Raw genomic sequence first — 24,942 nt, 5'->3', positions numbered from 1 at the left:
CTCTATACACAACATATGGAATTAATTCATGTTACAAAATCAGTTCCATTGCTGTGAACAAAACATATATTCTGAGATTATGAAATTCATATCTTTTACCATAATTGTCAGTAAAAATTTTGTTTAAGCTAAGAAAATATTCTTCCTACGTTACATGATGTTACAGGGACACAATTATAATAAGAAAAATCAATATATAAAATACAAATAATTCATTTATTAAAATCTGTACGCGTTGCAGCGAACGAAAACATACATTCTGAGGTTATGAAATGCAAATCTTTTACGAACGTCACATACAATTTGTTTAAATTGAGAGTATGTTCTTGCTACGTCACAAGACATTACAGGAGCATATTTATAATACATTACATCGCAGCACAGATCATTTCACATAAATCACAGTAGCCTATGTTTCAATATCTTATGCTGAAATAGTCTTTCCGAAATTCGAATATAACCAACTGTAATGTAGATCTTGCTGAAGGTATTCTTTTGCAAGAAAGAAAATAAAGAAGAAATAAATATTGTATATTTTAAAAATTAAGTTAACTAATTTAGGCTCTAGCGACATTGGAATGGGACGAACTTGTGAATAGAAACGAGCCCACTTAGAAAATTATTTAAAAAATACAGAACAAAATTAAGCATAATATAACATACTTACTTACTTACTGACTTTTAAGGAACCCGGAGGTTCATTTCCGCCCTCACATAAGCCAGCCATCGGTCCCTATCTTGTGCAAGATTAATCCAGTCTCTACAATCATATCCCACCTCCCTCAAATCCATTTTAATATTATATTTAATATCTACGTCTCGGCCTCCCTAAAGGTCTTTTTCCCTCCAGCCTCCCAACTAACACTCTTATATGCATTTCTGGATTCGCCTATACGTGCTACATGCCCTGCCCATCTCAAACGTCTGGATTTAATGTTCCTAATTATGTCAGGTGAAGAATACCATGCGTGCAGTTCTGTGTTGTGTAACTTTCTCCATTTTCCTGCAACTTCATCCCTCTTAGCCCCAAATATTTTCCTAAGAACCTTATTCTCAAACACCCTTAACCTATGTTCCTCTCACAAAGTGAGAGTCCAAGTTTCACAACCATACAGAACAACCGGTAATATAACTGTTTTATAAATTCTAACTTTCAGATTTTTTGACAGCAGACTGGATGATAAAAGCTTCTGAACCGAATAATAACAGGCATTTTCCATATTTATTCTGTGTATAATTTCCTCCCGAGTATCATTTATATTTGTTACTGTTGCTCCAAGATATTTGAACTTCTCCGCCTCTTCAAAAGATAAATTTCCAATTTTTATATTTCCATTTCGTACAATATTCTCGTCACGAGACATAATCATATAATTTGTCTTTTCGGGATTTACTTCCAAACCTATCCCTTTACTTGCTTCCAGTAAAATTCCTGTGTTTCCCCTAATCTATATAACATAGATTTGATAAATTAAAATAATATTAACACAGAAGTCTGATTGAAAATGTAACTTACTCAGTATTAGAATAAGATCACAATGTAGTCGTAACTTGGTGGATTGAACAAGTTTTCCTATCAATAATGCATTCTGTTTTCATAACCCTGTCGATAAACCAGGATAGGAGGGAAGGATAGACATTGTATAATAATATAGACATGGACCTGTCTGTCTTAGCAGCTGCATCTGCAAGATTATGGAGAAAATAATCAATATAAGTCTGATGTGGGTACTGAAATCGGAAAACCGATTATTCCCGACTCTGTGTGGTTTTCGTGAGCACAGGTCAGCCGCAGACTAATGCTTTTGGCTAGAGGTCGCCATTAGAGATTCCTTCATCAACAAAAAGCAATTTGTGGCGGTGCTTTTTGATCTGGATAAGTTTCCGATACCATAATAGCCGTAGAATTCTGCGAACTCTACACATATTTCGACTTCGAGGCAGACTGTCAGTGCTTATATTCAACTTCATGCTATATTGCGAATGATTCAAATTAAAATTCAAATTTATTTACAATTTACATTTGAAATGAAATACATATGTATGGATACCCGAAATGAGCATACTTATGCTCGTGCTCGGGTACAGTCCCGTAGTCTACATAGATTTTACAGGGATCAAATAATAATGTTGATGATCTATATTTTTTAGTACGTTATTTTACGACGCTTTATCAACATCTTAGGTTATTTAGCGTCTGAATGAGATGGTGATAATGCCGGTGAAATAAGTCCGGGGTCCAACACCGAAAGTTACCCAGCATTTGCTCATATTGGGTTGAGGGAAAACCCGGAAAAAACCTCAACCAGGTAACTTGTCCCGACCGGGAATCGAACCCGGACCATCTGGTTTCGCGGCCAGAGGCGCTGACCGTTACTCCACTGCTGATGATAGAAATAATAGTAACAACAATAATAATAATAATGATAATAATAATGATGATAATAATAATAATAGTAATAATAATAATAATAATAATAATAATAATAGCATAATTGTGACAGAAATGATACAAAGATTCTAATACAAAATAATTCATTAATAATAATAATAATAATAATAATAATAATAATAATAATGATAAAACAAAAATATTTACAATAATAAAATAAATACTAAGACAGATAAAATAAAATATAAAACCACTAGCGAGAGTTAACACAACTTAAATAAGCATATAATAACAGGAAAAAATGGCGAACTCGAAAATCAACAGAAAAGTTTGTTGTATCGCAGACGACAGCAACCGCCGTATTGACATTGTTTGGAATTAAGATAACATATGTATAACTGTATTTTGGAAGTTACATACATTGATTACGTCAATAATTTTTATAGTTTCCGATATCTACTATTCATTGGACGAGAGCTACAATTGGTTATTAACGTAGTCTGCATTAATATAATACAATGTTTTTAAATTCTCTACCCGAAAGACACAATATGTCCAAGTATATAATCTTCGAAGTCCGCACCCACACCAGGAACTACGTCTTAATGGCGTGTAATTAGAATATCGTATTACTGAGATATTTTTGGATATTATATTTTATTGTAAATTGTCATGAGAGGTACATATATGCGATTTACAAGCAGTCATATACAGTGCGATCGAAAAGTCCCTCCGCAGCTCCATTAGTTCTGATAACCTTGTAGAAAGTTGGCACTCCCCCAGTCATTCCGGTTTGGTAACCTCACATCCCCAGTCCATCATATTAGAGATGGGTGAAAAAAAGCTGGAACAGTTTTTTTTAAACTGTTTATATGTGATATAAACTGTTCCAAAGGGTGTTACACTGCTCCAGTGATCATTTCAACGTTCCACATGGTTCCAAGAGATAAACAGTTCAATTTCTAAACAGTTTTCCTCTTCTTTGCTGTCTGCAAAGGCCACGTGTAGCTCTATCATTGACCTCCAATCTAAAGTAGATATAATATTATCCATGTTCCACCGGCCTTCGTGCAACAGTAACCTATGTAGGATCGCGCAATTTAATTGTAGGAATCAAATTCCCAAATAAATCTGATCATTGATCTGCTCATTGATGGAGAATATGTTCATGGTGTCCTAACTTAATGTTAATTATTTCAATGTACCGAAGTACATATGATATTTCCATGCAGATATTCTGAGTCATCATACGATGAAAGAGTAATGGAACGGAGAAAAATTCTCTCCGGCGCCGGGATTTGAACCCGGGTTTTCAGCTCTACGTGCTGATGCTTTATCCACTAAGCCACACCGGATACAACCCCGGCGCTGGACAGAACTGTCTCTGATTGAGTTCCAACTCTTGGGTTCCCTCTAGTGGCCGCCCTCTGCACTACGTCATAGATGTCTATGAACATAGGACCGAAGTCCATACATGTGCTGAGGTGTACTCGTTATGAGGGCGGCCACTAGAGGGAACTCAAGAGTTGGAACTCAATCAGAGACAGTTCTGTCCAGCGCCGGGGTTGTATCCGGTGTGGCTTAGTGGATAAAGCATCAGCGCGTAGAGCTGAAAACCCGGGTTCAAATCCCGGCGCCGGAGAGAATTTTTCTCCGTTCCATTACTCTTTCATCGTATTAATGTTAATTATTAATATACCGCGAAAAATATCATTGCCTAATGTAGATAGATAGATGGATTTATTGAGTAATATTATACATACAAATTTTATATTATCATAATTTTATCTAAAATCCAATGCACGGGTCTTCTGACCGTACGTGCTTTGTACCCGAAACAAGTCCTCCTTTGTAGGTTCTCCTCCCCCCACCTATGATTACATCCAACTACTCTCTAAAAGAACACATATTAAAATGGAAATGACACAATAAAACATATTATATAATATATCCTAACCTAAAAGGCCTAAAAATGTGCAGTTGGGTGGATACTATTATCCCTTCCTCAGTTCGCGTCGCAGACTTCAACAGCTGCAGTTCTAATCTTTCTCGCCTTCAAGAGGAACAATCCAGTCTTTTGTTCCCATTCTCTATTCCCCATAAGGTCATGGCTAATGTAATCGTTATTAAGCTCTTCTAGGGTTATATGCCTTATTTTTATTAAAATCGATTCATTTTGAATTGTAGTTATTTACTGTACCCTTAACAATAACCTACGAAAAATGACTTTCGTTGTCATAATACACTGAACAGGTGATTTAAAGACGATTCAAGGGCTTTGAAACATGTTCCTGAAGCAGATGAGAGGTTGAAACAGTTGGAATACTTGGCACTGATGTTGTAAAGATATTCATATGAAACTGTTTCTTTGAAACTGTTATTTTGGAACAGCTTCGTTCATGAAAGAGTTACAATCGAAACTGTTTCTTAAAAATAACAGTTTATCCCATCTCTACATCATATGCTTAGCGGCCAGTGGTGCCACTTGAATTCTCTGACTAGTGGATTCTTGGCTACACAGCACTGCGGAGAGACTTTTCGATCGCACTGTACATTCAGCCTTTTATGAGGTGTATTTTTTGTGTTCAAACCAAACGGCTATTTTCGTTTGTTCCCTCATATTGTATAATCCAGAATCACAAAGTAAACCAAAGCTTCGTTAATATTAAGTCCAGTACATCATCAGAGGCTTGCTACACAGTTTCCCGAACTAATCGGAATTGTTTGCCTTGGGAATCGTCCTTGTTCGGCGACAAAGTCTTGTGCTGTGTCCATATGTACTGAAATTCTCATACACGTTCGAGTTTTCACTTGTCCCCTCTTTCCTACAGGTACAGAGATAGTCAACTGCGTTTGTGCGAGATCGTGCGTATTTGCTTGCTTTCCGCACAAAACCAATACGCGGTAAGTGTGAAATACCACATTCACTATTCCCAACGTAACGCACATAACAATTTCCCTCTTCTTACCGCTTAAGCGCCAAATTCATTTTACTGCTTTAGGCTTTTAACATATTATTTTTAGAGACGTTGAACATAGTAATAATTATAAATTGGAAACTTACCACTGCAATTTCACCTAAATTGCACTGTTAATTATTGTTTTTAAATACTTTAAAAAATTAAGTAAACTCTACAACACCACAAAAGTTACTGCATTTGTAATGCAAGTATCATTAAGGAAGCCGTGAAAAAATCAACAAGATTCCAGATGCCGATGTTATTACTGCAATATGTTATATAAATAATATTGTTAAAATATTAAAATGAAAAATAAATAATTACATAACCTTACCGTTTGTTTTAAGTTCGCATTTATAGACTGGGGAAAAAAAAAAAGACAGACGTATATCACGGCCTGCTGGAATATAGTAAACACAGAAAACATTTTATAGCAACAATGTTGAAGATAGATCTTTTTGTTTTTAAAAGTTGCCGTCATTGAACAGAAACCAAGATGGAGATTTCATTGCAACTAATTAGAAATTCGTCTTTCAGGTATGTAATAAACGATCTTCGCACAAAATAATGTACGATACACGAGCGGTATGTTTGTTTTCATGTTCTCGGAAATTAAAAAAGCTCAACTACGTTTCGCTTTTTCAATCTTTTCCTCGAACATGAAAACATCAACATACCGCTCTTGTAACGCATATTACTGTTTAGTTCAGTTTGTATCTGGTTTTTGGACGTACTTTTCGAGTGTTCCCAAAATTCACTTTAGATTATGTCTTCTCTTATTTATTGTCAAACTGAGCCATCGTTTCAAATATCTTAATTTTTTTTTCATTCATAAACTTCGTTTTAGCGAATTAATATCAAGCTTTCCTATCTTTAGTGTAGTCTTTACTGAAGGATTCCGTGTTAAAGGTTATTAAGGTTTTCTTTCGCCTCAAACGCACACCCTATAAATTTAAACTACCGTCATAAACCGTACATTTTTTATCTAGAGGCATAAAATTTTAAATGAAGTTGCTTGTTTTTTTAGTATATATCAGCGGGACAGACTTTTTATGTGATCCAAGTCCTGAAGTGGCACTGAATCTCTTGAGTTCCTTTTTTCAGATTACACTCTCCTCGTAACGATTTAGGCAACTTTCCACTCAATCCTTCATGTCGTGATTCTCCACTAGATTGGTATGGATTCTGGAAACGATTAAGCAGCTACTGCAGCTAGGAATGCAGGTGTAAATGATATTAGACTGGTATAGGTCTGCTGTCATTAGAGGTGGGAAGAAGTATTATTTAATTTTTTGCAATAATATATTTGATAGTAATGATACTAAATCTGTTCTGCGCAAGAGGGTAATACGATAAAAATAATAAGGCATATTCTTCGAGAGTGGGCGTTCGATATATGCCATGACAGCTCAAGTTCGACAGCTGGCCTGGGTGACTAAAAATAATCAAATGAATGAGATCTGATTAAAAACAGATTCCTAAACTAATACGGTCTCACAAACGAAATGGGAAAAAATCTGAGTAGATTATACAACTCTGTACGGGCTGAATGTTGGAGACATGAATTCCTTTCAACCTATTACTGAATGGAGAAAAAGTGATATCCTGCGATAAACATACGCGAACATAGATTCGAATTTTGTGTCACTCGGTTTATGTCGATGGACCTGCGTGTAAAGATCATAAATTCCGTTCAACGCCCCAGCAATATTGAGATGTTATAAATGAAGTTGGCCGTCAAACACATATGGGAATAGCTATGTAAGTTAACTGCTAAAAACGAGTTTCGTTTATAGTTCAAACGGAAATTTCTTCAATTCATTTCATGAAGTAAATCAGATGGAATAGTTGACAGGTCAATGAAAAATAATACTGACGTATCTCTGCTCGGAAGCCAATATTTTGCCTGGTGTAGCGTCAAAACTGACATGTTGTAAGTCTCTAAGGTACACTGACGTAATATAAATTAAGAGAATTTATCCATAAATGTCCAATGCCACAACCAAAATTCAAATCATATCTTTTAATATCCCACTGATAATTATAGCTGTTATACATAACTTTTTCAGCTACAAGCGTAAAATCCCATTTCATATACGATTCATTAATTTTTTAATTGGTTATTTTACAACGCTTTATCGACTGCTATGGTTATCTAGCTTTTGAATGAGATGGAGGTGATAATGCAGACGAAATGATTCCAGTGTCCAGCGCCGAAAGTTATCCAGCATTTTCTCTTAATGGGTTGAAGGAAAACCCCGGAAAAATCTCAACCAGAATTTGAACCCGAGTCTCCTCGTTGCACGGTCAGGCATGCTAACCGTTATTCCACTTCATTTATTTTGTTACTGCATTTTATATAGTATATTGTGAAAGAAATGGAGATTTTCATGCAATTCATTACGGTTTAGTCTCGCTTACTACGAAAGATATGTTTCAGTCTCTCATAGCATGAATCTTAATTTAATTTTTATAAGCCAAATATAATCAAAATAGACTACCTATCTACCTATCAGACTACCCACTCACCTGTTCTTCCATCCGTCCATCTGTCCATCCATTTCTGTCTTTCCATCCATCAATGAGTCATCCAATCAACTATCCCCCTATCTACTCTTCCCATCTACATACCCATCTATCTAATTGACTATTTACCCATCTACTGTACATATCCATCTACCTACCTACCTACCTACCTACCTATTCACCCTTAAATCCATTCTTCCGTCCATCCATCCATCCATCCATCCATCGATCCATCCAACTATAAATTAATCTGTTAAATAATAGTTTTAATATAATTTTGTTATTGCCCGAGAAGTCTGATGAGATATATATATATATATATATATATATATATATATATATTAAGTGAGCTATGTCTTTTATTTATTATTCCACACTCAAGATCTTTACTTTAAATTACATGTTATGTTTTAGTTTGTAATAGTCCGCCTGAATGTACTCCATTAGAAGAACTTTAAGAAAATATTCGGGCCGTGATCACCAGCATTTCAAGGCAGGAATTGTATCGCATATTTCAGCATCTTCTTTACCGGTGTGAACATTGTACTGAAGCTGGTGGAAGTCATTTGAACATCTTATGTCTTAAGTTAAGGAAATAAACACCATTAAATTAACCTTACGGAAGATAAACTAACACTAAATACAGGTACAAAGAATGCATGCCGGGTCACTTAGCAGTTCAATTACCGCACAACGCCGCTGGGTGTTACCGCTTGAGAGTACTACCCACCTGCCAGTGCTTGGGTTGCGTCTTAAGTTGAAGGCGCTGTATTTTGGAATTGCTCTCCGGTGTGGGTTCGATTTACACTTGGGCTTATTATGTGGTTGGATATTTCTGACGTTTTCCCCAACTGTGAGGCGAAAGTCAGGTAATTTATGGCAAATCATTGGTCTTAACTCACTAAATATTATCTAGTTACGTTAAGTAACCCACTATTATTATTATTATTATTATTATTATTATTATTATTATTATTATTATTACTATTATTATTATTATACCTATTATTATTCTAATGATAAAGATAATGAGTATGAGATGATAGCAATAAAGATGTTATGATTAGAGCAGTGATAGAATACAAATTACTGTTCCGAAAAAATTAGCTCCACAGCTGTTTCGTTCACAAAATATTAATCAAAATCCTTGTTTTTTTTAGCACGTTGTTTGTCAAGTTAACTTCAGGAACGGAATAATTAGTCTTTGTAAAGTGAGCAGTAATTGCAACATACTATCCTGCTCTAAGTTACAATGTATGCGAACTAATTAGCATGAAAATCAGTGGCGGCTCGTGACAATATAGGAAGTTAGCTTTTAAAAAAAAGTCGTTAAAATTTGGTTGACATACTTTTTAGTGGCGTAGTGTGAAGCCCATGCTGCCCTCTTTATTGATGCAGAAGCTGTCAATTACTTTGGATTTGAACCCCTCCATGTCGGCAACCAGCAAACAGAATTTTAAATTCGAATATCATTCCGGTAAATTCAGGCCATCTGTCGGATGTTGAAGAAGTAGAATAGGAGTATAGCATCTTTTAATTAAATTGTATTAAATATCGTACATATAAAAAAAGCTAATAATAAATGTTATAAACAATACGTTTCAGTTTTACAGGAAATTTGAATAATTAGAATAAAAATAAAATAATCTTCCCTAAATTCTGTGATCAGGACTTGTAAAATAGACAAACTGATAAATAGTACACTATTGCTCCTCAGAGATGTCGTGACGTTCGTGTAGTTTGTAGATTGTAACCCATCTATTAGTCAGTCACTCCTGTTTGGTTGCAGATTTTATACAGGGACATCATTTTATTTTTACTTGCATTTTTATTGTACCTGCATTTCTGAATGCACTTCACTCTCACCCCTTCACTAATGTCCTTGCTCCCGTCAGACACACAAACTTACGGCCGCTGTTGCATTCAAAGTCTTCAAGCAGTGAAGTAAACACTGCAGTGTATAGTGTGTTTCATAAATATGATTGCGTTTTCTATAGAAGAAAGAACCTATACTAATAATATCGTACTAAAAAATTATATTCAAGAAAGGATAAATTCAATTTCAGAGAATATGCTTCAAAATGTTTTTAATAATATGCGTACTGAATTGAAGCCTGCAGTGCAATGAACGGCAACCATTTTCAGCAACTTGTTTAAAAATTCAGATTAGCTTTTTTTTTAATTGAAGTGGCTAGAAGCAAAGGATTGCTAGTGACATTTGTAATAACATGAGTTACGTGCATCCAGTGTAAGCAAAAGTATCTAAAATTTTAGTGGCAAAGGGATATTTTAATCGCATCACACATTAAAATTTAAATAAAATAATTTCACCGATTTTACGAAAGCTTAAATATTTCAACCCCATTTTCTCAAAAGTAACTTAAGTGCACTTACAGCCCTTTACTTATGACCCCTCAATTTAAATGCACTCTCTATATTGTATGATAACATCAATAATTAATATGCTAAATAAAGTAGATATTACATAACGAACATAGCCGCCTGAAAAGTTGAGTTTTTGAAAAAAAAATGTTACTACTCTACTGTATTTTGATAAATTCCGTAAAAGTGATGATCAAACTGAAAATCGTAATATCGTATTTCCCTACGGCATAAATGGATACACTACTTTTCTCTCCTCCTATACCTAGTAAAATGATTTGTTTACATATTGCACTAGTAACATCAAACTCCTGTAATGGAAGGGGGGAAACAGTGTTTCCGAGTATAGCCAGGTTAATGTTAAAAATGTTGGTAAAAATAAAGTGATGTCCCTGTATAACGCCAATGGGAACGAATCATTTCAACTCGCTGCTTGCTCTTGCAGCTCTCACTGTTTATAATGGAAAACCACAGATTACGTCATACATCAAGAGAATGTAAGCTCTGTGCGCATGTGCAAAATTCGCTGCATTTCACTGCTGTTCATTGCGATAAGAAAGTTAGCACACATTGCCGACTGGGACTTGCAGACGACGCACAAGCTATAGACCAGGCGTCGTCAACCGACCTCAGAGTCGTGCTAGCAGGAGCTACACAGTGCACAAGTCTACACGTGAATCAGTCGCTGTGCAGTATCAGGGAAGGGATGACAGCTGAAACCGGCTCATCGGCGGTCTACCAGTACAGTCATTCAAGAGTTGTCCGCATCCCTTATAATCTTATAGCCTATTGGTTATGCACCATTCCATGTGTTTCTATTTGAAACATACATAATAAAATTTATCCCAAAATTTAAAGAATTTGAAACATGTAATCATTAATTTTTTCTGGCAAATTAGTAAACAAACGGAGCACATTAAATATGTTGAAATCAGCCAAATAATACACTGAGTTTAACGACCCATTTTGTTCCTAAAGCTAGAAACAGTTTCTGCAATTATTAACATAAATGATTCCTTCTTTCAACAACTGTAAACTAAATTATTACATGGAAATAAAGGCCACAAATATAAACTAATAAAAATTAATAAACTATGTTCAATACTTATTCTACATCAAATTACAGTCTATATAAGAGAATATTGTTTTCCTGTACACTATAGTTAACAAAAATTTTTCCTTTCTAGAAACATAGTAAATGCCAAATGAGCTTATTAAACCTCTTTAAGATAACGAATTGCAAAAATTAGTTACTTTTGTACCGATAGAGTTAGGGAAAGAATGTTTAATATTTAGTTTATTATTATTATTATTATTATTATTATTATTATTATTATTATTATTACTATTATTATTACTATTAAGGTATTAAGCTTATTATTAATATAATACACATTAGTTATCAGTAATTTTTGGATGAGAATGGTTCGTTCTTTTCCCTTATATTTTTCATAATCATTTGAGTGATAGGACGAATAATATCGTTGTGAGTTGAAATTCCTTCTGTTATTCAGAATTTTACCATAAACTAAACACGTGGGCACTACCGACTTTTCCACAAATAGAAATGACTCTTCCCATAACAACAAATTCTATGGTGTGGATGATCTATCGGACATCGCTTCTTCTGACATTTCTGGTCCGCCACTGTGTACTACAGAGAACGAACTGTGTCCGTGCGCCTGCACAGACACCGCTACACAGCAGGCGAGACGCTGCACGTAACTAGCGCCACGGTCAGTTGAGGACGCCTGCTATAGACAATTAAGGGTATATGTACGTGAACGACCGCAAATATTATAAGAAAATGAACTCACAATTGGACAAAAATTACAAGTTATCAGAACAAGATTTATTAGAACTTAAATATCTGATAAAAGTATAAAAAAGGTTAATAATAATATTTTCAAACCAGTTTTATCAAAGTATGAAAAAAAAAAACAAAAACAAAATTCTGTAGTTACATCATTTGGTAACCATAATATTGTTATGATCTCTCTGACATCTTTAATATTTTTCCTGCATGTAATAAACACTTATTTCTGAAAAGTAGACTACTCTCAGACATGTAGAGTTGCTTATTTTAATGCAATTCATTTTTTATTTGTCCTATATAAAATATATCAAAATTTACATAATGTTTTGTGACCTAATTTTTCTATTTTCAAAGAAATGGGCATTATTGTAGTCTACCTTTTGCATAAATTCATGTTAAATCAGTGTTCAAAATTCCATAATTCTGTCTCTAATGGTTGTGGAGTTACGAAATAATATGTGTGAAAATTTTGGAAAATTTAACTTAAAGTAGAAAGTGAATTCTAAAAAATATTATTAGTAACTTTTTTTATACTTTTATTAGATATTTAAGTTCTAATAAGTCTTGTTGTGGTACCTTGTAATTTATGTCCAACTGTGAGTTCACTTCTTATAAAATTTTAGAAATTTAGGGCCTGTATTTTCTGATAATATTTGTGGTCTTTCACGTACATATACCCTTAAATGGCAGTTCCCGATTCTTCGTACATTGGAGCGCATAAAACGAATGAAAGATAAAATAAGATTATGCTAGGGGGAGAAAATTAACCGTGTGTAGCAGCACATATAGAGCGGCCGCCACTGATGAAAGTTAAACAATACATGAGCCAATCAACAAAATTGCCTCTAATGTGATAACAGCATATGGAACAGGTTCTATCGGTTCATTCATACTGAAGTACAGTTGAACACTGTTTCGTTCATATATTATGGAATCTAGTTGACTTGTTGAATAGGTTTTGAGTAGCGCTTACCAGATGAAAGTGATGATGAAGGTTTTGCGCCGCAGGTTGGGCGTTCTAAATAGATCGAGTACGCCGTAATGACGGTGCTTCTCCTTTTGCTGTACGTAACGCTCCACTTGATACTTGCGCTGAAACAAGCAGATGCTAAACATTATTTAACCATCCCTAAAATGACATCCCCTTCTCATACACAAAGACTGGTCTGAATACTTCGCCCTCACTTGTTCGCTCATTGAGTGAGTGAGGTGAGCGAGTTAGTCACTCAATTAGTCGTTCAATCGGTTGGTCAGTCAATCATTCATTCGGTCACCCAGTCATTCGGTTTCGCTTAACATTCACTCACCCGTTATCCAAACATCACCATTTCCATCTCAATGCCATTTGTTCGTTACTTGCACTGAAATGTAGATAAATACATAATAATTAAAGACATAATATTCTAAAACCATTAAAAAAAATTTAAAAATCTTAAATCGGCTGGACCCGATGAAATTGTAAATGAAATGTTAAAATATGGTGGCACAGAACTGATTTTTCAGTATTATCAAATACCAGAAGAATGGAAGTTAGGAATCATTACGCCTATGTTTAAAAAAGGAGATAGACAGAAACCATAAAACTACAGAAATACAACATTATAACATACAGCGTATTCCGAATCTCACCGGACCGGTGGACAACAATGACGTCACGCTGCAGCGAAATAGGAAAAAAACTGTTGGAAGGATCGATGGCTGTCATGGCGACTGTATACGTTGTTATCTGTGCTACGCTAGCAAAATTTTGCGACATTTCCGTACTGCCATCTCGTTCAAAGAAAAGAGAGCATAAACAATTTATTTCTTGAACCGGTAGTAATAACTGGTCCGTTGACATGTTCGCTCATAAGCCATTAATATATTGTTTTTACGTTGTGCTCATTACAAACAATACGGCAGAACTAAAACAGAACACACCGCCATGACACAACAGTGCACGATGTCATTCGTCTGCTAATTCCCGCCCTATACAAGAACCAATCAGATTCACTGATGGAGACTGCCACCACCTCTGCAAGCTGATGGCACCGGTGCGACACCGGTGGAGCATCAGTGATGCCATCGGTGGAATTCGGAACACCGTGATGCCATAAGGTTGCTCAGCGCTGAGATTCGGAATACGCTCATAATATCGATTCCTGGTAAAATTCATGTTCTGGGAATAATAAGTTAATTAAGTAGTAAAATATCGCTGCAATCGAAAAGTATTGAGAATAAATTTGAATAAGGAACAAAAAAAAGTTTTCTTCCCCGGCAGGATTCGGACCACGAAAGTCTTAGTTACCAGTCTAGCTTGCTCTGGAGTGAACAAAGCTCTGAAATCAGCTACAAGGGTCGGTCCGGTTTTTTTTGCTACTGCTGTACGTACATACATACATACATACATAAACATACATATTTCCCCATCTTAATTTCTCTACACGTTTTAAATTTCAGCATGAAACCTAACCTTGTCTATGGTGGAATAGTGGTAGCGTGTTTGTTTCTGGACCCGAAGTTTGCAGGATCAAATCCGGGTGAATGACAAACAATTAAGTGCCGGTATCACGTTATTATACTATGAAACTACTTAAATTTAAATGCTTGTATAAACAAAAAAAAAAAAAAAAAAAAAAAGGCATTGTTGAAAATCAAATTGGATGTGTGTTTATTAGCTATTTGTCGCTATGGATAGTAACCACAACTCTCAGTTACATTTCCAATATAATTATATACTTACTTACTTACTTACAAATGGCTTTTAAGGAACCCGAAGGTTCATTGCCGCCCTCACATAAGCCCGCCATCGGTCCCTATCCTGTGCAAGATTAATCCAGTCTCTATCATCATACCCCACCTCCCTCAAATCAATTTTAATATTATCCTCCCATTTACGTCTCGGCCTCCCTAATATTATCCTCCCATTTACGTCTCGGCCTCCCTAAAGGTCTTTTTCCCTCCGGTCTCCCAACTAACACTCTATATGCATTTCTGGATTCGCCCATACGTGCTACATGCCCTGCCCATCTCTAAACGTCTGGATTTCAAGTTCCTAATTATGTCAGGTGAAGAATACAATGCGTGCAATAATTATATAGTCGAAAATATTATTTATCACTTTCCACCATGTGCACTACCATATAATATACTGTAATTCGATATGAAAAGTTTATTCCGCAAAAGAGTTTGAGTTTATTTTTCAATTCACTTTATATTACTAGCTTTGGGACACCCAGTACAAGCAAAATAAATCAATTAGTGTAGTATTGAGTAAATCAGAAATCTGGAAATATTGGTGAAATTATATTTTTCTCTATTTAAGGACTAGGGTATTGACACCACTCTGTGTGCCGGTATTGGCAGTTAGCCACAAAATGCAGATGATTTCAACCTCCGAACCCCAGACAAATATCTATCACGTCCAGCACAATAATTACAAAATTAATTGCAAAGTTCAAAGAAACAGACAGTGTTGTTAACAAAAACAAAAGTGGACGACAGACCATATAAACCAATGTAGTATCTTTTATTATGACTTTGACAACGTTAGGTAAATCCACAAAAAACACTCTCCGGCTTTCTACGGGACACAGGATGAGTCAAAGCAGCATTGTACGAGGGAGGATCGAAAAGTAACGCACAACAATTTTTGTGACATCGTATTTCATAGTTAAGCAAAATGAAATAACGCACAAGAAAGCTAGAGGTTTAACCTATTCTTCGACATTGTAACCAAATCTCTAGACAAATTTTTCCCATCGTGACACCATATTCAATATACCTCGTTCATAACACTCCGTTTTTTGGACGTATAGCCACCTGCGCACGACTGATTTCATTTCTTCATCCGAACCGAAGCGTTGTCCCCCTAGGAATTTCTTCATTGGTCCGGAGAGGTGAAAGTCAGACGGTGCGAGGCCTAGACTGTATGGTGGTTGATTGCCGCCTTAATGATGCCTCTGACATTGGGTGGAGTTGCAGCGGTCACTGGCCGGCCGGAACGTGCTTCGTCGGCGGACTTCTTCGAAGAACCTGCACCACCTGGAGATGTTTCTATGGTCCAGACAATCAAGCGCCATACAGTTCCAATACTTCCTTGTGAATTTCACTCGAATTTTTCGTTTTTCGCAAAGAAAAAAAAAACGGACTGCCCTTCACAAGTGAACTATGGTAGAAAACGCGCCATTTTTACTCAGTAGTTACAGCTCGTTCCGCCAGGGTGACATCCGATGGAATCATTGCTGTCTGTAGAGCACGATTCAAACTATCTGCCAAATTTGAACGTCCTAACCAAAATAGTATTCCGTAAAATAATTGTTGTGCGTTACTTTCCGAGCCTCCCTTTATGTATCTTGCACATCAATAAGTGGCACCTGTACCAGAATGCTGCACCACTTAAGTGAGGATGACCCGGACATAGGAAAAAAATTCTGGGAGTCAGCCCTTCTCCAGTTGACAGTGGACTGAATATTCACATTACTGGTGACGCCAAATTTTACGTGAATTTTGAAGTTAATTGGCAAAATTACCTTTATTGGAGTGATTACAGTCCAAAATTGACTGATTTCTTAAAACTGCACGGTGCAGGAAAAATAATGGTATCGTGTGACATTTGGGATACTAGCTTAATCGGTCATGTCTTCACCGAGAAGAACTTGACTGCGGATTCTATTTACTAATAATAATAATAATAATAATAATAATAATGATTTATTTTAGCTGGCAGAGTTAAGGCCGTAAGGCCTTCTCTTCCACACAACCAGCAAAAAGTGTATATACATATGCATGAACTTACAAAGAATTCAACAAATTGATTTAGATGAGAGTTACATGTATACAAGAGTTATTTACGAATTAAACAACAAAATACTATGAACTATTAATTAAACACTGAAATAAACTGGGTAGCAGAATTAAACTAAAATACATAGAATGTTAATATATTTCAATTTATATTAGATAATAGAAAGAGATTATTATGAGACAATTTTGAAAATGCAGCACAATCAGGATGATGTCTAAAGAAAAAAAGCAACAGTGTAGTCAGTAATATTTTAAATCAGTATGATTGGAGTGAAATGCTAATAAGGTTATCTTTTAAGCTGTTCTTAAAGGTGTTTGTTGTCTTGCAGCCCCTAATACTTTGTGACAAGGAATTCCATTGTCGCGAGGTGGATATTGTAAAAGATGAGGAATAACAAGATGTTCTATGAAGAGGTATATTTAGCGTGCCACACATAAGTGATCTGGTATTTACGTCGTGGTTAGAGTATAGATAAGAGAAACGAGACGAAAGGTAATTTGGTGTTGAGGTGTGCAGAATTCGAAAGAGTAAAGACAAAGAGTGTAAAGTTCTGCGTTCTTTAAGTCGGAGCCACGAGAGACTTGCGAAGGACGGTGATATGTGATCATATCGTCGGATGTTGCACACGTATCTGATGCACATATTCTGAGCTCGCTGTAACTTGACTGACAGTTCAGAACTTAGATCACTTAACAAAACGTCACAATAATCGAAGTGCGGCATTACTAGGGTTTGTACTAGGGTAAGTTTTAGTTGCTGGGGCAAGAAGTTTCTCAAGCGACTCAAAGAGTGAAAGGAGGAACAGATTTTCTTTATCGTTTCTTTAACTTGAAAATTCCAACTTAGATTATTATCAAAAAAGAAGCCAAGATTTTTTACGACAGATGAATAAGGGATTAGCGTGTTGTTAAGGGTAACAACTGAAAGATTACTGTTATTAAGGGAGTTAACTACACGCTTATGTCCAATAATTATGGCTTGAGTCTTACTTGGGTTAAGTGCGAGTCCGAAATTGGCCGCCCAAGTGGAGACAGTGGCTAGGTCACAATTTAACTTGTCAATCGATTCATTGATCGTATTGGGTCTGGAATGTATGTAAAGTTGTAGGTCGTCGGCATAGAGGTGATATCGGCAATACTGTAAGTTCTTTGATACGTCATTAATGTAGATAGAGAAGAATAGTGGTCCTAATACGGAGCCCTGCGGCACTCCCGCCTTTGTGTATCGCCATTGGGAGAATTGATTATCAAGTGAAACACACTGTTGGCGGTCCCGTAGGTAGGAGTCCATCCAGCTCAAGGTATTGTCTGATAGGTGCAAAGTTTTCATCTTTGCAAGAAGCAAGTCGATATCAACAGAACCAAAGGCATTGCTGAAATCGAGAAGAGTTAGTGCCGTTACTTCACCCCTATCCATAGCTTCACGGATGTCCTCGGTCACTTTAAGTAGGGCTGTAGTAGTGCTGTGTCCATGCCTAAAACCCGATTGATAGTCATCGAGGAGTTTGTGTTCGTCGAGATAGTTCGTAAGTTGTCCGTGTACAATATGTTCTAATGCTTTTGAAAGAGTGGGAAGAATTGATATCGGTCTGTATTGGTTTACTGTAGAAGGTGTGTTAGATTTAGGTAAAGGTTTCACTAATGCCATTTTCCAGAGTGAGGGGTAGGACCCAGTCATAATAGATGCATTGAATATATGGGTGACGGTCGGCAGAATCACATCTATTATTTTATACAGGAGAGTGATATTTATATTGTCTACACCTTGGGCTTTAGATTTCATACATCGCAGCGTCTTCATTACGTCAGTCGGGTTAATGTATTTAAAGAAGAATTTATCCCATACAGGTTGGGGGCAAGATCTGAGAAATTCAAGAGTCTCTTTTTTATGTAATGGTTCAGGTGGAGCAGTGACGAAATGTTCATTTAGGCTATTGAGTGACAAGTTGATGTTATCTACCCGAGGCTTTGCTTTTGTTAGACCCAGGTTATTAAGGTTACGCCACAATTCTTTCGCACTGACCGAAGGTATAATAAGGGAATGTGCATGGCGTAATTTAGCATTTCTTACTGCTTGATTACATTTATTTCTTAAAACTTTGTAAGTATTAAAATCTAATTCGTCCTTGCTCCGTCTGTATTTACGATAAGCAGTGTCTCTGTCTGTCATGAGTAATTTTATGGCATCGCACATCCAAGGCGCAGGGCGTCTACCAACTCGTCTGGTTTTCAAGGGTGCGTGTTTATCGTATAACTGGATTACTAGGTCGTTAAATTTTTCGATTTTGTCGTCAATGTCTGGTAAATTCCACACTTCAGTCCAAGGCAGGCTAAGTGCATCGTTGATTAATTTATCATGCTCAATATGCTTCAAGTCACGGTATGATGTGATGTGAGGTTTATGTTTTGGACAATACAAGGAATATTCTAGAAAGATTATGTCGTGTGCTGAGATACCCGGCGCTGGTAGTTGTCCATTCGTTAATGCTAACTGAGGATTAGTCGTGGCAATAATGTCAAGAAGTGTCTCCGATTCCTGGGTGTGGTGGGTAGCTGCGGAAGGAAGGATGGATATATTGTAAGACTCAAACATGTTCTTAAGTTGAACTGTAGCGTAATTACTTGAATTTAATAAGTTTGTATTGAAATCGCCTAAAATAACAGTATGGTCATAGTGAGGCACAAGATTAAGCAAAGGTGTTTCAAGATCACTTAAGAATCCTGATTTAGGGGGTTTGTATACAACTCCAAGGAGGCACTTTTTGTTGCTTGCACCGACTTCGATGAGTAGATATTCAGGATGTTCTAAGACTTCATTCGAAGACTGGTAGACAATTTTAAACGGTAAGTCCGATCGCACATATATCGCAACACCACCTCCGCGTTTACCAATTCGGTCATTTCTACAGAGGGTGTAATTATCTAAACTTACTAGAGAAGATGATAGGGAAGGCTTCAACCACGTTTCAGAGATAAGAATAGCATGAAGAGACAAAGGAGAGAAAATAGACTGAACTTAATTGAAATGACAGAGAAGGCTTTGAGAATTTATGTGGGCTACTTTTAAAGTGTTAGGATGCGAGCTGAAAGACGATTTTAACAGGGCACTGGTCGAAGTAGCAGGTAGTGGGTTAGGGGTGGCTGGGGTGGGTGGGGGTGAGGCTGTGGAAGGGAATTCAGAAAAGTGAAAGTCGTTTGTGTGAGGGGCTGCAGACAGCGAGTCATTCACCTCGATGCAGTCAATACTGACAACTTACAGAAACTAAATTAATATAAACTAATAGTAATGCAATAATGAAAGAGATTAATAATAATATTTATATGATAACAGTAATAGTGAATATTGCAATCCTACCACTAAAAATTGAATTACGGACTGAGAAAATGTGGTAGTGTATGATGTTATGACCTAGTGCTTGCATATTAACTACGGCAGATCAGAAGCTTTTACAATTTTGTGTTTTACATTCCCAATTTTAACAAAAATAATACCGTCTGTGGTCCAGACATTAGTCAGTCCATATCGCGTGATGCAGTCTTTCAATAGTGCATGCCGGGATTGCGTTAAGTCCTCTCTCAACGTTACACCTGAGTTTTTTAACAATTTTTTATTAGTGAACACTTCTCTTCTTTTTCGGTAACTTACGAATTTTACGATCACCGGCCGAGGTCAGTCTCCTTGCCTCCCAACCCGGTGACTCCTATCGATGTCGCTCACCACCAGGTTGACCCCGACTTTTGCCGCGACTTCGATGGCGATCTGGTCTGTGTCCTCGTTGTTGTTTTCCGGGATCCCAAAAATACGGAGATTCTGCCGGCGCTGATATTGTTCAAGAGCATCCTGTTTGTCTTCTAACTTTCTTTCTAGGCTGGCGATTCTTTCATCCTTCTCACGAAGGGATGCCTCCAGCTTTTCGATCACCTCCGTGTTGCGCGCGAGAGCAGACTTCAGCTCCGACACTACAGAGTCCTTGATGAGGTTGGCAAGACCCGCCAATATGGTGGGATCGCGCCAAGACTCCTCAAACACACGCTTCACACAATCTTCAATGCTTTCCTCCTGTTGCCTGCTTTTTCCACGAACCATGATAGCAGAAATTATCAAACAACACTGGTAGATCAATAAATACAAAAAATAATAGACGAAATGCGGGTACACCTCCAGAAAAAATATGCGAATGCACGAGCTCAAACTAGCGTTGCTACTCACTGTCCGCCATGTCACAGTCTAGTATATCTAGTATATACAGTCACGAAGCTCGAGTTTATGAGGGTAGTAGGAACAATAGACTGTGCAGGTACTATTTCGCATTCTCTGTAATGAGACGATAGTAGCGATCCTAGTGGTTAGCAACTATCTATGGATACTACGTATTGAGCTTCGTGACTGTATATACTAGATTGTGGTAATGCTTCAGGAGATTGTAACGCCTGCAATGAAGATGACGAGTTTCCGGTGGGTTTTCAACAGGATGGGACACCAACCTACCAGGATTTGTGTGCCTGTACATTGCTGGATCAGCAATTTCCAGATGTGGACCTTATGAATGGCCGAACCGGTCACCAGATCAAGTCCTTCGGATTTTTATCTCTGAAGATATTTAAAGCTATGGTCTATTTAACGAAAATCGGAACAAAGATCATCTTAGGGGATAATAAGTATCAATACTCGATCAGAAGTCTTTCGACTAGTTCATACAGACTGGGGAAAACGTCTGCGATAGGCTGGACGTCACATTGAACTTATCCTACGATTCACCTTTGTTTGCAGAATTTGAACTCTTTCTGCATATTACAATATTTTATTCCATTACTACATTACATTTGTTTTTAATTTAATTAACTATTAAATATCTAACCGAACGTGGTAGTCGCAGCGGTTAAGGTATTCATCTTTGAAGCTACAGATGGCGCTTCAGACGATGATGGACATCCTCGTACGGGCTCCGTTGTTACTATCTGAGGACGCTTATCTTGTTAACCAGCGTGTTAAGTGTTTGTCTCTGGGTCCAGCTTTATGGAATCGGCATTGAAATTTAGTCCGAATGTCACCATACGACGATCCCTCTAGCCTCTACATCACCATAGCAACCTTTTCTGGTAAGCTGAAGATCATGCAAATTCAGTTACTTGTAACGACAGAACACATATTTAGCTGTTGTCACAAAGCCAATGCACGGACGCCAACAGCAACTACACAGTTTAGAAACGTGGTGTATTTGCAATTTATTAACATACACATCTTACCCCTAAACGGCCTTACTTACTTACAAATGGCTTTTAAGAAACCCGCAGGTTCATTGCCGCCTTCACATAAGCCCGTCCTCTGTCCCTATCCTGTGCAAGATTAATCCAGTCTCTATCATATCCCACCTTCCTCAAATCCATTTTAATATTATCCTCCCATAGGCTATACGTCTCGGCCTCCCCAAAGGTCTTTTTCCTCTGGTCTCCCAACTAACACTCTATATGCATTTCTGGATTCGCTCATACGTGCTACATGCCCTGCCCATCTCAAACGTCTGGATTTAATGTTCCTAATTATGTCAGGTGAAGAACACAATGCGTGTAGTTCTGCGTTGTGTAACTTTCTCCATTCTCCTGTAACTTCATCCCTCTTATCCCCAAATATTTTCCTAAGAACCTTATTCTCAAGCACCTTAATCTCTGTTTCTCTTTGAAAGTGAGAGTCCAAGTTTCATAACCATACAGAACAACAGGTAATATAACGGTTTTATAAATCCTAACTTTCAGATTTTTCGACAGCAGACTAGATGACAAAAGCTTCTCAACCGAATAATAAGAGGCATTTTACCCCTAAACGCCCTATTTGTACAAAATCGATACTTAATTTCTAGACACTCTGTACTCGTTTTTCATTTTTGGTGGACGATGATCTTTTTCCCCCAGTACCCTTCACATATTATTGACAAATATTATCAACTGAATAATTTTTATACATACAAAAATTATTAATAAAGGAGTTTTTCATCGTTTTTTTTTATCTTACCTTAAGTTGGACCATATAATTGGCAGGAAGGGATTTCCCGTTTACTCTTGCCATTTTTTTAAGAATTTTTTCGGCTTCTTCAAATCTTCCACGGGCTAGGAGCCATCTCGGGGACTCTGGAAGGACCCTAAACAAAATGAGAAAACAAATAATGCAATCAAAATAAACATTTTATAAAGTACATACTCATAGAGACCAAATATTATATTCAGAAATTAACAAACATTACATATCTTCCATATCACAACATTTACATAATGGGGAATTAAAGAAATGGGAAAATAATATTAAATATTGTAGCGAGAAAATGGATAAACTGAAATGTTGTAGATTTGTTTCTGAGACGTAAAGGTGTTAAATCCGCCACTGAAATACAGGTCATAGGCTTGTAACAAAGATAAAGAAGAAGAGAAGTCCTTTCTTCGAAATTAAATATCATTAAGTTCCAAAAGAAAATGACGTTTTTCACTGTTAACAAATTTTGTTAAGATATTTAACTACCCGTATACACAAGTAGCAAAATTTCTTCAGATATTTGAGTCGCCTATTTCCAGAATTCAAATTTGAGTTTTGTACATCATCTGATAGCTGGCATTGTCTTACACATTTTAAGCTACATTTCCAGGTATTATAGAAGTTATTTCCTATTCAAATTTACGACTGAATGTTGGCTACAGTTCCAGAACCCGTTAAGTCCATGCCTGTTACAGGTCCATAAAACCAGTAGCGGCTTGTGGTCAAAATAATGAGTGTGCTATAATCCCTATATCGGCCTACTGTATACACTCATATGTATTTATCTTAATTTGAGACTCGCCTAGTGACGAAATATGAAGTCCATACGACGTTCCTTCCTACTGCAGAACTTGCCATTTACCCTGGTGTTAAACCCCTCCATCTACTGTCATACTCTTTTCTATTGACAGTATTGCAAGAGCAGTGAGGCGATCCAGGGACATAGTGTTTCTTAAAAACGTTTTTATGCGTTTTAAGCAAGAAAAACATATTTCTGGCTCAGCAGTGGTTATTGGTGTTGTAACCAAAATATTTAACAACTTCGTTACTTCACAGAATGGATCCTATGAATTGTTGGAGGCTATGTTATGTATTGTAACAATTGAACAGCCATCTATCTTCCGGAAGTCGGGTCTTCCGTATAGAACTCCAAATTGTGTCTTTAACACTCTTTTGTTCAGTATAGTATAGCTGTTGACAGCAACTTCAAGTACGCATTCAGGAAAATTATGCGAAAAATTGTCAAAAAATTTTCTGTTTAACAAATTTGTTGCGTATAGGTAGCTTAAAGACTGGAAACGATAAGTATTTTCCTGAATTATACGGTCATATACTTCCTTGACTTCAGTTTTCTGGGATTCCATTTTCCGTCGCTTGCTGACTGATTCAAGAGGAACCTCAAAAAGCTGGTAGATGGCAGCAGCAATCGGACACTTGAATTACCAAATACATTGTACATAGTTCCGAGTTCTTCCACAAACAAGCATTCTTTCGTTACGCTTTACTTTTGCAATCTCCAAGCTGTGTTGTGCTGAAGCTGACTACAGCACTTTCCCGCGTGAAAATAGCCAATCAGAGCAGTGATTGCAGCTTCGCACATGCGCATTAAATGTCTACATTCTCATGTAGATTTTGAGTAGCACATTGTACCCCCTGAGGCACCAAAGAGCGAAGAGCGAAGACTAAACACTCTATAACGCGTCATGAACATAACCACGGGAAAATGTCAAATGACAGATCAGATACTATGGTATTGCAAATACATTATATGAGCAAAAAATTATCATTGTGCTGTAGCACTGTAGCACATAAGGACGGGCCGCCCCTGCATGAAACGTTATGTCCATAAGCGTATACAGGAGCAAAGTCTGTTAAGTCCAATAGAAAAAAGTGCATTATAGAATATATAGTTTCAATCAACGTTACATTCACACTTTTTTCAATCCATCATTTCTCCTAAATTAATACATAGAAACCACATTATGTTAGGTACGCTATGCTCCAGGATGGCCAAAGAATCTCCAAAAACTGCCAAGAATATTATTCTACTGTTCCT

General features: G+C 36.8%; 1 protein-coding gene across 1 annotated transcript in view; it reads right to left on the bottom strand.

Annotated features, from left to right (window-relative positions):
* Positions 1–24,942, bottom strand: part of LOC138713707 (beta-alanine transporter-like) — a 1,405,169-nt gene that overhangs the window by 67,696 nt on the left and 1,312,531 nt on the right. Inside the window, exons 7-8 of the mRNA XM_069846007.1 lie at positions 22,872–22,998; positions 13,050–13,168 (exon numbers count right to left, since the gene is read on the bottom strand). Of these exons, the coding sequence (XP_069702108.1) occupies positions 13,050–13,168; positions 22,872–22,998 (246 nt within the window). The remainder of the gene's footprint in view (positions 1–13,049; positions 13,169–22,871; positions 22,999–24,942) is intronic.

The sequence above is a fragment of the Periplaneta americana genome, chromosome 14 (genome assembly GCF_040183065.1).
Source record: "Periplaneta americana isolate PAMFEO1 chromosome 14, P.americana_PAMFEO1_priV1, whole genome shotgun sequence".
Lineage (NCBI taxonomy): Eukaryota > Metazoa > Arthropoda > Insecta > Blattodea > Blattidae > Periplaneta > Periplaneta americana.
The sequence above is the reverse complement of the archived record's forward strand: the minus strand, read 5'-3'. Positions and strand labels throughout refer to the sequence as shown.